This window comes from Cydia pomonella, chromosome 18 (genome assembly GCF_033807575.1).
Source record: "Cydia pomonella isolate Wapato2018A chromosome 18, ilCydPomo1, whole genome shotgun sequence".
Classification (NCBI taxonomy): Eukaryota; Metazoa; Arthropoda; class Insecta; order Lepidoptera; family Tortricidae; genus Cydia; species Cydia pomonella.
Genome location: NC_084720.1, coordinates 4,533,720 through 4,550,319, shown reverse-complemented (window position 1 = coordinate 4,550,319; position 16,600 = coordinate 4,533,720). Strand labels below are relative to the sequence as shown.

Genomic DNA, 16,600 nt, shown 5'->3' with positions numbered 1-16,600 from the left:
AAGTTTATAGTTAGTGTTATACAAATTGAATGTCCATGCCGCCTAGCAGTGGTATACTTCAGCATTTTGCATTGCCTTATGCATTTATAATGCTCCAAACTCTTTAAATAATGTTGAAGGAGGGTTAATTTGGTTATGTTCTAATTAATGTATGGGGAAAACATAAAAAATATATCCAGCTAGAAACAAATGTAGTATGATACCTTTGGGTATGGTGCTTTACGCACACTAGCGTCCCCTCCCCTCCCCCTGACGCAACCTCCCCTTTTACCATGAATATATATATATGTCCAGCATGAACAAAGTTTAGTTTCATTCGTAAAGCTCAGATTCCTTCAACTACATAGAAAATCACCGTGCATCTGGGTCAAACACATTTTAGAAAAAGGCCACTTCTGTCACCTTTGCACAAATTGGACAATACAATCAAAGTTAACGACTCTGATCGGGTATAGCCACGGTTAAGCATGCTACAGTTCGTTTTCAAATGCACCCCAGAAGCGGTCACTTATTTACATTATCCAAGATTTTTGACCAGTAACTCTAACTTTTTAATATAAACGTAACGTGCCTAACAATACGGTACAATTTACAACCAATAGAAAATCTCAGATTCCTTCAACACAGAAAATCACCGTGCATCTGGGTCAAACACATTTTAGAAAAAGGTCACTTCTGTGGACAAATTGGACAATACAATCAAAGTTAACGACTCTGCTACATACATATCCCGTTTTTCTTATTTGCCCCGCCTGTATAGGTGCCGCGTAAAAATTAGCTTTAGATTCCCTTAAATTTGCGATGTTGAAGAAAGACGCGAACGAGTTTGCAAAAAAATGTCTATGATCCAACTTCTTTGCTAACCGCCTGAGATAAGTGGGGAACCTATAGTACTATTTGTAGCCCTATTCCGTCTGTCGATGCTCTGATTGAATCAGCTTTAATAACGTACAATTTCGTTATCAAGTGAGTTGTGCAACGCCGGAAGGCGCACATTGGGCCGGATTATATTCAGATATCACTGTCCCATGCCGCTGGGCGTACTAAAGCAACAGCTTTTGCGACATCTAAAAGATAAAATTGACAAACCAAGTGCTTAAAATTACAAAAACGGGCGAATTTACAAATGGATCTCTATTTGCGAGTAAAGAAAGAACTAAGACTTTTGTGTTGGAGTATTCTGACAGCTTAAATCGGGAAAAAATCACATACGAAGATTTTGCCAACTACCATTTCCAATAGAGTTCGAAGCTTGGGAATCTCGTGTTTTTGATGTTGCGGTGTTTTGTGTAGTGACATGTGAGTGACATGTGAAATGTCTAGCAAACGTAAAGACACAGAACCGTGTTGTCGAAGACTTTCGATCTTCGCATGCACTTGTGCCGTTCTCTCCCTTTTCATACATACTTATAATGTAGGGAAATCGGATTTAGATAAGGATAGTCTAGTGAGTGTTCTAGAAGATGGGCTGGAAAAGAAGATTGAAGCGTATTTGGAGGGCATACATCGCATGAAGAGGGATGCCATGCTGGTAAGAGTATGTATTGTATCTTTGTTTCTAAAAGGTAAATAGAAACATTTACGTATTTTATAAGTTGTATTCTTATGTTACAGGCAGTGTAGGAACGAAAGAAACTGATGATGATGATAAAGTAGATATTTTTTTCCAAAATTTTGCGCAAAAGATCAGTTGAGAAACAGATTCTAATCAAACAAATAATAGCTGCTATTGCAAAAAAACCGAATAAGTGCGAGTCGGATTCGCCCACCGAGGGTTCCGTACAAAAGCTTTATATTTTATTTTTTACAAATTTAAAATTTTCAGATTTTTCACTAACCTTGTAGTGTAAGACGATGTAACTTGCCAAATTTCATAGTTCTAGGTCAACGGGAAGTACCCTATAGATTTTGATTCCCTTGTAATTGTCGAAATATATGTCTTTTGCGGCATTTAACTAAGAAGTTTGGTTTATTCACGGCAGCAAGGGACTGTAGACCTGAGTATTTGGTTTTAATTTCATCTCGATACCTCCTCGCGTTCCCGAGATAAAGGGTCTTGACAGACATAGACGGCCGGACAACAAAGTGATCCTATAAGGGTTCCGTTTTTTCCTTTTAAGGTACGGAACCCTAAAAAAACAATATTTTAATTAATATCATAATATATTAAACGGGCTACTCTCGCAAGTAATTTTAATCGGCTCTCGGCTTCGAGAATTCTCTACTGGATAAGTATACATGATTTTAATATGTTCGAGTGTCACAAGAGTTTTAGACTTTTCCTTTCATTGTACAGTCAAGTGCAAAAATATGTATGGAATAAATCGTCTCATAAATATGGTACTACGCTCTTATTACACTTGAATAAGATGCTATGGGACATATTTTTGAGTTAGATGTGTGCACTCATATTTTTACACTTGACTGTACCTACTGAATAGATCGTGTCATTCACGAAGACGCGTGCCTTGACTCGTATTCTCATGTTATTAAAGGTGACAAATCTGCGCGTGGAGATTCAAGATGGCGGAGACATCTCGAGAATATTTTTTGTGTTTTGCTCATTAATGTTGTTTAAATTGTAATATTGATAGCTTATTAAGCAGTGAACTATCGTGGAAGTTTGCAGCTAATGAAAAACTAAGCTTGAAACGCGTTTAACTATGTAATAATCAACACCTGGCAATCCATCGTGGCTTTTAGTAAAGTACAGCTATCTCTTTATTAAAAGTAACTACCGAACAACGTCATGCTCTTCGAGCACACTCAAGAGTTATTACTGAACAACTACACTTGACATTGGCAAAATCATCATAGATTTGATGGAGGCCATATTTTAAAAGGAAAAGAAATCTGCGCGTCATGTGGATGACACGAACTGTAAAGGATGACTCATGCTAGACCGGCCCGGGCCCATGCTGAGGTGTCCGACACGTCATTTTTTATGACGGCTGATCGCTGATCACGTGGTGCTTTCCATAGAAAACGGAGCGCCAGAAGCTCCGGCCCGGCCCCGGCCCTGTCTAACGTGAGTCATCCTTAATTACTTCAGGTCGTAAAGATTTTTCATCTTAAGTATTTCAGCATAATTTTCCTCCCTTTGTCGATTAATAAAACATTTTCTTTGGAGTCAGGCCAACATTTTATGGTAAACATTTGTGAGTAATTTGAAAGAGAAACGTTGAAGAATGAATAATTGAAGATTGAAAATAGATATACATAGTTTATTAAGCGTTTTAAAAAAATATTTCCGGAAGTCAGGGATGATTTTACAGTTTTACACGATTTTCATGATTGGACTGATATGTTAAAATCAAACTTCACTTCATAGCAACCTTTTAACCTAAATAATTTGAATATACATCATATGTCACATTACAAAATTTTACTTAAATTGATCTTTAGTTTTACTCACATAACATTTAACACATCAAATCCCGCGGGTAGGTAAATATACCGGGTAAATACCCATCTACATACACGCCTTAGAGGGGCACCTAACGACATCTATCGTAAAATTGTCCTAACCTGCAGAAATAAAACTTGACCCAATTTAAGACGACAGTACCTTCAAATATGTTCCAGAAACCATCGCAAAGCCAAGAAGACAACACAGTGGCGCCCCACGTAGAGTTCTTCAATCCCAAGATGCGAGGAGAGTTGGAAGAAAAAGATGCGGAGCAGATGAGGAAAACGGGAGCCAAGGGTCCAGCACCAGGAGGGGACACGTGGGTGTGGCTCACCAGCTACTCCCGAGTGCCAGTATGTTTTAAAATACCTTTTAAAAATATTTCTTAAAAGCTTTCTAACTTAAGGCTGTACAAGGGTAGCTTGCATTCCAGCAAAGTGCAGTTTTCGTGACGTGGATAAAGACAAACAGTAGGATTCTCGCTAAAGACCGATCTCTACCAAATAACTTATGGGTAATGGCACATTGACAAATTAAATTGGAACAGCACCTAGCATCCATCGCCTCACAGAATCTCAAGCATTCACTACCTATACACTGCCGCCCATCGCCAAGCAAATAGGTCGCCTTCAGGCGTCGATGCCAGGAGCGCATTATGTCTATATGTAGACACTAAGCCAGAATTCTAAGCTAGACCAAAATCTTCTTTTCTACAACACCAAAAATTTTCCCTTAAATGAGGTAACAGAAGACAGAGGGATTCGATAGCAATTTTTCACTATAAACGGATGTACTTACCTATCGAAAAAAATACCTTAAGACTCAAAGACAGTGTAAAGTGCAGTCAGGCGCATTCCTATAATTATAGAGTATTTCCCACGTATTTCCCTCGTCTAATGTTACCCCTCTGTGCCCAGTCCTCTGTAACTGTATAAAAAAGTAATTTTAAAAGAAACTTAAATCAAAATTAATCACATCATATTCCAGTATAAAGTCGTCCAAGGTTTCTGCAAAGCGACACAAGACTACTGCCCTCCTGGAGTCCAGGGCCCCAAAGGTCCCGTGGGTCTGCCGGGACCTAAAGGGGAGAGAGGCGATCCGGGAGCCCCGGGTACAGCAGGACACGCGGGAAGCAGAGGTCCGGTGGGACCACCGGGGCCTAAAGGCAAGTATTAAATAAATATTATAGGACATTATTACACACATTGACTAAGTCCCACAGTAAGCTCAATAAGGCTTGTGTTGAGGGTACTTAGACACCGATATATATATAATTATTTATAAATACTTAAATACATAGAAAACACCCATGACTCAGGAACAAATATCCATGCTCATCACAAGAATAAATCCCCTTACCAGGATTTGAACCCGCGACCATCAGCTTCGTAGGCAGGGTTACTACCCACTAGGCCAAACCGGTCGTCAAAAAAAGAAAGTATTGGAATCTAGCATTGAGAAAATATTTTTACAAGTGTGATGTTGATGGTACGAGTATTTGAAGTAGGTACATTAAATTGGTACATAGTAATTCAAACCATGAACAAGCATAAGTAAATATTTCATTATGCATTACCTAAGTAGGAACTTTTATTTTAAAAATTGAATGGATTCAATCCAAAATATGCAGCTCCAATTAGGGTCATTATTAGGGGCAGAATTAAGGAGGAATCTGTCAGATCAATGGATAGTCACAGCGAAAAGCTCTTTTTACCTAAGTTGCCACAAGTTCTTAACTATGGAAATATGTGTACATAGGAATTTACATAAATTAGAAAATACCCTAATGATCTAAGTACTCGTACTTTATGTACAATAAACTAAAACTCTATTATAATATATTTGGTTTTCAGGAGAAAGGGGAATGCCAGGCAGTCCTGGTTTAGATGGTCGGGACGGAGTACCTGGTGAACCGGGGCTCGATGGCATGTCGGGGAGAAATGGCGCTGATGGAGCGCCAGGTCGGGATGGTAGGGATGGCATACCAGGCAAGGATGGGAGTCCAGGGAAAAATGGGAAGGACGGAAAAGACGGTAAGTTAGCACTACCCTCCAAGTCCCATAATCGTTAGTTTCGTTTTTGAACTTAAAACTTTGATTATTTAATTAAAGTTAAAATTATGTTTTGGAATAAGGCCTTTATAAAGGCCTCTCTGGGGCTCAAAAGGGTAAAGGAATTAACAACATAGGGGTATGTGTAACATATATCCCCACTTTCTTAGTTATTTTATCCACAAATATTAATAATAGCCATTCAAGAAGAAGACAGGAAACATGATTGGCTAAAGTAGCAAACCTCTTAACTCCACTTGAATGAGAGAAAGGATTTGAAAACCTTTTAACTCCGTTCCCAGGATTAATAAAACGGTCTGTTCGATGATAAAGTTGATTAAGAAGTCAAATTTTGCTGAAGCTTGGTCCTAATGATACCAAATCTTGATACATGAATATATATTTAAATATTGTCTCAAATTACAGGAAAACCTGGCGCCATTGGTCCCCAAGGCCTCCGCGGATTCAAGGGCGACCGCGGACCCATCGGGCCCAAAGGCCAGCGCGGGGACAACGGCCGCGACGGCGCCCCGGGGAGGCCGGGTATCTCCATGTACAAGCAGGGGGAACAGAACCCGGAGAAGGAACTGTTGATACCGCCTACTTTTGCCCGTAGGTGAATTGCCTAATGACAATGCTGAATAATTTATTTTTTATCTCGGCTTCTGTTCAGTGAACAGTGGTAGTATAGATAGATTGCTACTGATAAACAAAACAAGGGTTGTCACTTGTTCTTGATCTACTTTGTCCTTGCTGAAGTGGTCTTGATTATCCTTCTCCATAATCAACTGTGTAAACTAAATGATCCAAAACCATGATCATCCAAAAGAAAGTGAGACGTTAATCTAGGGATATCAATATCAAAACGACAACAAAAGAAGTCTTAACTCTAATAAACAAGACTTGTAAGTTTTATTAAAGAACATTTTCCTTTGTTCAATAGAGGACCATACAAGAGTTATCGTTCGGGAAGGTGAAACACTCCGCGTCAGCTGCAACCCCTCCGGCAAGCCAGAGCCTGGCGTCGAGTGGCGTAAAGCTGATGGATCTGCTATTATACAGGTAAAATATTTAAGATGTTACAATACAAAATAATTGCCGTAAAACTGCTGGAGTCGAGACCACAGGTAGAAGAACTTTTAAAGCCAGAACCCTACTGCCGCGCACGCTACGCACACACACGCTGTTTACGTCACGCATGTCGGTCCATTGGTCTAGTTGTCTCTGTCAACATTCCCCACTGCGGCGCACACGGCCCACGCTACGCACGAAACGGGTCACATGCACGTGAACTACAAGCAAGGCGCACGATTTTCGTGTAGGCTACGCGCGCATGCATACGCTTGCCCCCCAAGCGAACTTTGGAACATGCCACGTGTGTATAAAGTGACTTTATTTCGTGCATAGCGTGCTCATGCACTGCTGTGGAAGTATCTACCTACATTTTGACACGAAGCGTTTTTGTAGCCACGTGCATAGCTCGACTGTGCGCAGCATTGGGGTTCCGGCTTTATTTAATCCCAGATTGATTGGCCTATCTACTTTAGCTAATCTACAAATACCCGATTTTATTGTCATTTTATAACAAAACCAGACTGCTTGGGTAGCTGATTGGCCAACCCAGCTATAAAAACACAGGTCATAAAGCTCTAAGATCTGGATTCCTAACACTAGTGATGGTTGCCGCCTCATTAAAGACTATCATTTAAAGATAAACAGACCGTTCTCTGCACAAACACAAATTAACTTTTGATTGTAACAGGTACAGTCAGCATCAATAGTAGCGGATGAAACAACGCGCCAAAAGTATCTGGTATTCCGAATAACTTTTCCAAATATGGATAAATCTCTAAAATTACGTCCAAAAGCATATATTTTACAGTCTTAATTGTTCTAGATATAGAACCATTACTTTTTGTTAATCTGTTACAGAATTGTAGATACTTTTGAAGCGTTGTTTGATCTGCTACTTTTGATGCTGACTGTACCTTGTGGAAATCACAGCTATGCATGCATATATTACTACTTATTGAACAACACACGTCGTATCTAATCCAGGGTTCTTGGCGCGACGCATCCGTGAGCGGCCCGCAGTTGAGCATACCGCACGTTTCCCGCTGGCACACGGGCCGCTACGTCTGCCTCGCCAACAACGGTTTACTACCATCTGCGAATCAGACCACGGACGTGGAAGTTTACTGTAAGTCTCTTTGTCAGGGAGCCCCGTAATGAGCCTCTACGTGTGGCTTGCCAAAAATAGGCTGCTGTCAACTAGACCACCGACGTGGAAGTCTATTGTGAGTATACTCAAGTGCTCAGTCTGTCTGTCTGTCAGAGACCCTAGTTAGAGTCGCCTAGAGTGACGGGAGAGGAAGTAGCTCTCTGTCGCATTTAGGTAATGTTAATAAATGATGATTTACGATTTTCAAGAGCGAATATCACTCTTCATCATTTATATTAATGATAGTTTATCTGTATAAGTAAATACGATGATATTGAAGGTCAACAGGATGATTTGTTAAATTATTTTTTAAGAAACAGAAACTTCTGCGAACGATGCTATTAAGCTTAGAATAAATTTAAATGTGGAAAAATTACTGTCTTGGGTGAGACTTGAACTCACGGCATCTGGATCGATACTCCAGCGCTCTGCCATCTGAGCCACCAAGACCTCAGCCATAGGCAGCAAATTTTCTACCATATGGGTCTAGGAGACCCTAGCGACATCTACCGTAAGAACGTTACACTTCTTAGACGGCTACCGGAGTTCCAAGTCATATTGGAAATTCACCTGTGACGATGTGCTATGCTACCCATACTAAATTATTTTTTAAGAAGCAAAAACGTCTGCCAAAAAAATACTGTCTTGGGTGAGACTTGAACTCACGGCATCTGGATCCGTACTCCAGCGCTCTGCCATCTATTAAATAATAAGGATAATTTGTTATTTATAATCCTATTTTTTTTCAGTCAGTCCTTTCATTCGTGTCCATAACAACATTGCCTACGTGTTCAATAGAACGGCAAGGATTCAGTGTGAGGTGAGTATCTTACACATACGTTTCTGCTAACGTTTATCAAAAACTTTGGACAATGTCAATATTCGCTTGGACCTAAAACCAATTAATTAGCAGTCTATGTTATCAAATATTCAGCAGTCATAAATGGTTTGCTACAAATATGTATAGCATTCGCCAAATAGTTTAAATTTGAATACTTATCTTAAACAAAACAGTGGGCAGTTTGTAGATGTTTTTTCTTAGCTCAGACAAAGCTATATTAAGGTGCCGTAGGTTCAGAATACAGTTTTTGAAAAATCGTAACGTTTTTTAGGTCTTTGGGAGCGTAGGTTCGAATCCTACCGGCTGCGCCATGTAAAGTGTTATGAATAGTATAATGAAACCACCATAGCTGAGTATAGACTGATTTATTATTTTCTCGCATGCCGCTGCAACCTACCCTACATCTTAATCTACCCACATATAAATACTGACAGATGCCAATAATTTTATTAGCAATCTTACGGCCTTTCTGTAGTAACTTCTTTGATTCCAGTCTTGATGTTATAGGTCAAAAATACACTTTAAAAATTCGTAATTATGTTTACACAAAAGCTAAAAATATGAATATTACTTATAAAAATTAGCAATACCTAACCTTACCTAAGAACATGTAAAAAGTAATGAAATAAACGCATATGTTTATGTACATTTTGTTTGATCAAACTCGACGATTTTTTTTGATAAAACTTAAAAAAAAAACACAAACATAATCCGCGTTCCCGGACACGCGCAGCCATCTCACTCACGCTTATGCCCAGTGAAAATGAGAGAAGAACCTGAATCCACGGGGCCTTAAGCAATCAGGCTACGGTCCAGATTCCAATCATCCGTAGTTCCGTTGCTTCCGCTGCAATGTTCCTTATTGATTTCCTGGAGTCAACGGTAAAGATCCCTGGAGGAAAGGATATCAAGGAATTGACTATGACTACTAATGAATTTCGTTCATATATGGCATCTTTATACTAAGATGCGAAGATTTTAGCAATTAGTAAAAAAGCGCTAACCAATCATGTTTAAAATTTTATCAATAAAAATATAATTTTATTTATTTATTTATCTTCTTTTTTTATCCAAGGTAAAATAATCTAGTTATTGTTTTACCACTTTATGGGCGTAATTGATATATCCATACCAAATTGAAGTATTTGCAGCTCTTTAATACTAACGGTGACTGAGTTAAGCCGTGGATGGACAGACACACAGACAGACAGACAAGGCTCAGTTAACAGAACAGAACCCTTAAAATGAGTGACAATGATTATACGTGTACAAATTACGACATTGGCAGATGTTTTTTATTCGAAAACATATCGGGTTTTTAACATTATGCCATTTCTTTTCTTTTCAATACATTATTTAGCTTTTTGTGTTTCAAAATAAGACATTTCGTTAAATAAAAAATACAAAATTTTATTTACGTAATGGATATATACAGAGGATTACTATAACTAGCTTAAATCTAAAATAGGACCTTGAGGCATTGTACCAAGGATGCTGGCGGCATTTCCTCTTTGTATCGCAATACTGATACGTTCTGCGAGGAAGCCGCCAGCTCTTCGGTCACCAGTTACGTCAACCAGACGCTACGCGATTTCTGCAAAAAACTTGTGCGCGCTGGAATCCTATGGGCCTAAAGTTTCAACGCCAAATGGTACAAAATGGTGACCTCTACCGAGGCTCTTATATTTATTACGTTTCAAAATTTCGGCGCTTCAATTAGTTTATCAACACCTTTTTCCAGGTCCAAGCCTGGCCTGAACCCGTCTTGGCTTGGGAGACAGACACAGGCACTATCGAAGGTGCCCGCTACCGTACCGAAGTAGTCCCCACACGAGAACCCTGGAGATGGATCATGAAACTCGAAATACATGGAGTCAAGGAGTATGACCTGAAGCAGTACAGCTGTGTGGCCAAGAATGAAGTGAAGAATCAGACTGCTGATGGAATTAGAGGCAATATACAGCTACTGTGTGAGTGTTTATTGGTCATATTAATCTTATAATCTTCTTTTTCCCAGTCCTCCACTGTTGCCAAAGTGAGACCGTGGTTATTGCAGTTTCAGAGGGTCGTCTCCTTCATCCTCAGCCATAAACCCACAATGGGCAACGTTAAACCGCTTTTACATTACCTAAGCTATTTCTCGAACCCTATTTGTAGTGTACACTTCACTACTGTACTGTCAACAACGCTGCCTATTGGGTTTCCATCGTATAAAAAAAAGGAACCTCGACACGAAAAGAAGAAGAACTACTGTACTCTCTGTAAAAGTGCCGTAACTTCTTTCACACAGCACTATCCGGATAGCGCAATCTACAACGGGTTGCAGCAAGACCTTTAAACTTATCCTCTCTCCGTTGCCTGCTAAGTTTGGTACAGGCCGTCTCTGTATTAATAAGCAATAGCAGTGAGTAATGCGTAAAACCAGGGTCATCAGCAATCTCCCTCTTCCAGACCCGAACCGCAACATGACCTTGCCGCCACAGGAGCACCCCGTAGAGTTCGGAGATCCCCCGCCTCCGCCCACGTCTCTGGAAGACATTTGCCCCGTCAACCAGGGTCATGACTGCCCAACATGTCCTCGTTGTGATCGAAGCAAGATCTTCATCTCGCCTCTCATTTCTAATATGACGAATAGGCCTAGGAGGAATACGAGTAAGTTTATTATACCAGTTTTAATAAGCTTTTTACCCATGGTTTTGGTTTTCGAATTTCTGTACCGGACGGGTGTCATGAGCACATATACACCTTTATGCTTAAGGTTTATTTGAAATTTGAGTTTAGGTAGTTACCTACTTATTTATTACTCAACTACTACTACCACTTATTTGCAGATTGTCAACTTTATGCGATTGGAAAACCAGTCTACCATCGATTTAAAGACGAAATGTTTGGAGCCTGGCTTCGGGACTCGAATTCTTCAGAAGCTCAGGTAAGGTTGGAAGGTAAAGCAAAGAAAACTATTTCATCGGTTGTCACTGAACGATGGTTCAGGTCTTCACTTTTAGTAATTTCATTCTTAGCGACTCAACTAATAATAAAATGTACAACGCAGGACAGCTTGAGGCGATCTGTTGGGGAGTAACGACCCCAGGTACTCGAGTGCTCCTGGGGAGTTCTGTCTCCCAAAGGTGGGTGGGTGAGTCAGGATTCTCTGCCTCTAGCTTGCTTTAGCCGGCCGTCCAGAGTGGAGTCGCGAGACCTGCATTCTCGTGGTTAGGTGTGGAAACATAAGAGGCGAGTTGGCTATATGTTTAAAGTCCAGTGACACCTCTCTACCTTCATCCCTCACCCCGAGACACTCAAGGGCAACATTGAGCCATCTGAGCCATCGCTTTATGTAGGGGCCCATCTGGGCGACACCATCTGCCGGAAATAAAATTGTACATCATTTTATTAGGCAGGTTTTATATCCCATAGCCCAGTATTTAGTCCATCGCTCTCACCTAATAGCCTAGTTCATGTTAGATTCCATCAACTCTCAACAGTCCTTACACCCTGCTGGGTGGTGTCTCGCATGACTCGCATCCCATGACATGGGCAAGGGAGAGAGTGAGTTAATAGGTAGGTATTAGTTAGGTATACTTTATCTTCGACCTCATCGTCATTTACCATGAGGTAAGGTTGTTGTCTTGCTTGTAATCAAGTGCCTACAACCTTACCTCATATATATTTAATTCCAATTAACAATGTTCGTTCGTATTATTTCAGAAAGAAAAGCTTTGGACAACACAAGAGAACGATGTAGAGCGTTTGAGAGAATACTGGAGTAAAGCAAGATTCAAGAACGATCAAGTTGACCAGCCACATAAACTGCAGAGACCTTTCTTTGTAAGATATTTATTTAAACTTTACTACACGAAACAGAAATGAATAAATAGCGGACTCTCAGATATTAATAGATACAACACACATAGAAATGATTCTCGTTATCCTAACTGATAAAATTTCATGATGAGATTATTGAATACCTATACTAGTATCAAAGGTTTCCCTTTGTTTTTAGGAGAATCATATTGCTTTGAGGTGATATTTATGCATGCCTTTAGGTTTCGCTTCTAACTTTACTTCTTTATCTTTCTCTTTCTAGGGCAATGGTCACGTCGTGTACAGCGGTTCCTTCTTCTACCAAGCCAACGACTCGGGCAAGCCAGGCGACATCATGCGCTACGATCTGACGCAGAGCCGCATCAAGTTTGTGCAGCTGCCGCATCGTGGTGGCCGTCTGTATACCTCGCAGCATAACCAGGTCAGTTATTATCATTGTGAGAACCATCGACATCAATATCATCCTTATCATTGTCACCAAGATGAACATCGTTATCGTCTTCATGATTATTTTTTTCAACACGAAGTAACATTGTAAGTATAGCTTTTTTCCTTCGAACAGCACATTTATCAGGGACCCTTGAATTGTTGTTTTACTGGTGATTTGCTTTAACTGATATCTTGTTGTTTCAGGTTGACTTCAGTGCAGATGATAATGGACTCTGGGCAATTTACTCCCTAGAAGATTCTAACAATACTGCCGTTGCTAAGGTGAGAATTCTACATCGTCCTTTCCATCTTTTACGAAGTCAAAACATTTTATTTTGTTAGACGCCAGACACACTCTGCGTAGTGAATCTATAGGTCATACAGTCATACAGAACAATTTTTATTATGGGACCAATGCCGAAATCGAAAAAAAAATTGAGTGTCCCGTAGAAGTCAGTAGCAATCACATCAGCCGGAATGTATAACACAGCCAATTGTTTTCGCGATTTCAGCATTAGTCCCGTAATGTAAGTTATTCAGTTCAGTATGACCTATAAAACACTACGCAGAGTATGGCTGGTGGAAAAAAAATCACCTGTATACATATTTATCTAATACCATCGTATTATTAACGATATTATTTATATAACGATATTTATTATGTTTCCAGTTAAGTTTTGATCCCAACAAGGATGACTTGAACATAGATTATATCTGGAACATCTCTTTGAATCATAAGCAAGTAAGTGGATAAGCTCTATTTTTAATTAACAACTGATTACCACAGCAGGCCACGTAGCCAAGATGCCAATCGCTTACGCTCCGTAGCGATCGAAACGCAACAGTCACTGTCGCACTAATATGGAAGAGTGATAGAGACACAGCGTTTCGTTGTCGTAAGTGATAGCGATTGTCACCTTGGCTAGGCCGGCAGATTTAGGGTAAAGGATTTGCCACACTGGATGCGGTCTGCGGTCAGGTCAGGTCGAATTGAAATGTATGTAACGACCTGACCGCAGATCGCAGAACGCATCCAGTGTGGCAAATCCTTTACTCTAAATCCCTCAAGTTAGTATCTATTTTTTGTAATTGTTAGTCAGCTTGTGTCGTTGCCATATTTTAGAATTTTACTTTATTTTAGAACCACTAAGTCATGTAGTTTAAACTATAAAGCTTGACAATATTCTAGCCTATCCAGTAGGATTTTGAAATTTCACTTTGTTTTTGCACCGCGTCCTAATTTTGAGTTTAGAGCAAATTAGAATCACGCAAAGAAGCGTATCGATCGAGGGAAACAAAGGCACGAGACTAAAATTGCTTGGATCTCGAATCATTAGCTATTTACTTTTAGGTTGGCGAAATGTTCATAGTTTGCGGTGTGCTGTACGCCCTCGACTCTGCCACGGAACGGGAGAGCAAAGTCAGTGTAGCCATAGATCTCTACCAAAACAAGCAGTTAGAAGTGTCTCTACCGTTCACCAACCCCTTCCGGAAGACCACACAACTGGGATATGATCATACACACAAGGTAAATCTTGCTTTCTAACAAACAAGCTTTTATGCCCTGATCACATGTACCGAGTACATGTCTTTCTAGCTGTAGATTATAATTTACATAATAATAATTCAGCCTATATAAGTCCCACTGCTGGGCACAGGCCTCCTCTCATGCGCGAGAGGGCTCGGGCTATAGTCCTCACGCTAGCCCAATGCGGATTGGGGACTTCACATACACCTTTGAATTTCTTCGCAGATGTGTGCAGGTTTCCTCACGATGTTTTCCTTCACCGAAAAGCTAGTGGTAAATATCAAATGATATATGACATTATCTATGAAAAGGTACCTTATATAGGCTTACGCCATTATCAACGATGCTCCCATATTATACACAACGCCGCGCTACGTAAGCGCCATCGACAATAAGGTACCTTTTCATAGATAATGTACATAAGTACATAAGTTTCGAAAAACTCATTGGTACGAGCCAGGAATAGAACCCGCGACCTCCGCATTGAAAGTCGGACGTCATATCCACTCGGCTACCACCGCTTAAGCTTAATAATAAAAAATTAAATATAAATTTCATCTGATGCAAAAAGCTCCACTCTGTCACATTTTTTGGGGACAAAAAACAAGACAAACACAATAATTTTGACCCACCTGATTCTATCCGACACTGCAACATTCATCTGCAATAGTTGACGTGGCCAATGATGACGCATTTAATTGAGTTAGCTTTCATACAAAGCAAAAACATTTCATACGCGGGGTTCTCGTGGATTACCCCTGCTATACACAAGGTATAATAAAAATAGTGGGGATCCGTTTATAATTCGTGTCATCCACAATGACGCGCAGTTTTGTCAAATCTAACCTTTAATAGCATGACAATACGGCTCAAGGCACGCATAGTTCTGAATGACACGATCTATAATAATTCGGGCGGGGACCGTATGTAACGTCATCTGATGTAGGATAAGTAAGCCCCATGGCAACATGGCAACAATTCATAAAAGTGATGCAACGTAAAACGAACGGAGAATATTGACCTATTCTCATGTTCTCTGAAAGAACTTACAAAGTCAGCATTGTATACATATATATTATCTTATAGATGTAATGATATACTTTAGATTGTATTTTTATATATAAGTAGTTACACTATTGTCTTAGGTTTAGTACTTGTAAAAATAGTTGAAAAAAAAAAGTTTGGAAAAATAGTTTAAAAAATTAGAATTGGCCGAAAGCACGAAAAAAAGTACCACTGCCGGTTACAAATACAAGTAAAATGTACGTCATCTGATATAAAGATGAGACTGGCGTAGGGCTGCCATCCGTCCGGGTTTTCCCGGATTTGTCCTAGTTTGGGGAGGTGTCAAGAAGTGTCCGGAGTGAAAACCCGGACACTTTCATGTAAGGAAGCACATTACAACTACAGGTAAAATTAAAGGTTTTGTTTTTTAAAAATATTATTTTCGGACTCGTCCGGGTTTGGCGAAATTCGAGACGGCAGCCCTAGACTGGCGGCAACAGATAGGAATTTATATGTAGCTTCAGAATCCACTCGTCTGACAGTTCCTATATGGCCGGAAGTGCGTCTGCCGGGCACTTTGAAGGTACCAAAAATAGTGGTATTTACGTCATCTGCACAAAGATGAGACTGGTGGCAACAAATAGAAATTTATTTGTGGTTTCAGAAAACACTCGTCTGCCTGTTCCTATACCTATTTTGCCACCAGTCTCATCTTTGTATCAGATGACGTACTTAAATTATACTTTTTTTTTTGTTATCGGAAGTGGTATTTTTTTCGTACTTTCGGCCAATTCGATTTTTTTTTCTATTTTTTCCAATCTTAGTATCACGTTAATGAATTTTTACAATAGTGATATAATCAAGCTTTTCAATCTCACACCTCACTTCGGCAACTCAGCAAGCAATATGCTCTCTTCTTAAATGTTACAAACTTTACCTTTATTCGGTTACAGGAGCTGTATTCTTGGGATCGCGGCAACCAGCTCACATACCCAGTCAGAGAAAGAGATGTAGGACAATGAAAACTTAGTAAAATATAAACTTCAGACAGTTCTATTTCTGTATTATGGTTTTATACTTTGCATATAAGAATACTTAGTAATGAAATAATGATTCTTTTATTTAATAATCTCCTCGTGTACTTCGTTTACAAATAATAGGGAAAGAAGATACACCACACCACACGCATTTTTTGTCGAAAAACTTCTTCCTACAATATTTAAAAGCATTTTCATATGCAATTGTGCAGGCAGCATCTAGTAGCGCCATTGATCGAAAAGATACCACCATA

At 39.8% G+C, this 16,600-nt stretch overlaps 1 protein-coding gene across 2 annotated transcripts; it reads left to right on the top strand.

Annotated features, from left to right (window-relative positions):
* The first annotated feature begins 782 nt into the window (after nt 1-782).
* LOC133527383 (uncharacterized) lies at nt 783-16,373 on the top strand. Of its 2 annotated transcripts, none has more exons than XM_061864347.1 (17): nt 783-1,531; nt 3,586-3,762; nt 4,397-4,574; nt 5,263-5,442; nt 5,887-6,072; nt 6,404-6,522; nt 7,519-7,660; nt 8,431-8,501; nt 10,264-10,492; nt 10,974-11,174; nt 11,354-11,451; nt 12,231-12,350; nt 12,610-12,768; nt 12,981-13,058; nt 13,447-13,518; nt 14,128-14,304; nt 16,263-16,373. In XM_061864347.1, exons 1-17 carry the CDS (start codon nt 1,316-1,318, stop codon nt 16,329-16,331), a joined length of 2,472 nt encoding a protein of 823 aa, XP_061720331.1. In that variant the 5' UTR covers nt 783-1,315; the 3' UTR covers nt 16,332-16,373. The 2 variants fall into 2 exon arrangements, with proteins under 2 accessions (XP_061720331.1, XP_061720330.1); XM_061864346.1 differs by having other exon boundaries at nt 783-1,537.
* Nucleotides 16,374-16,600: the final 227 nt, after the last annotated feature.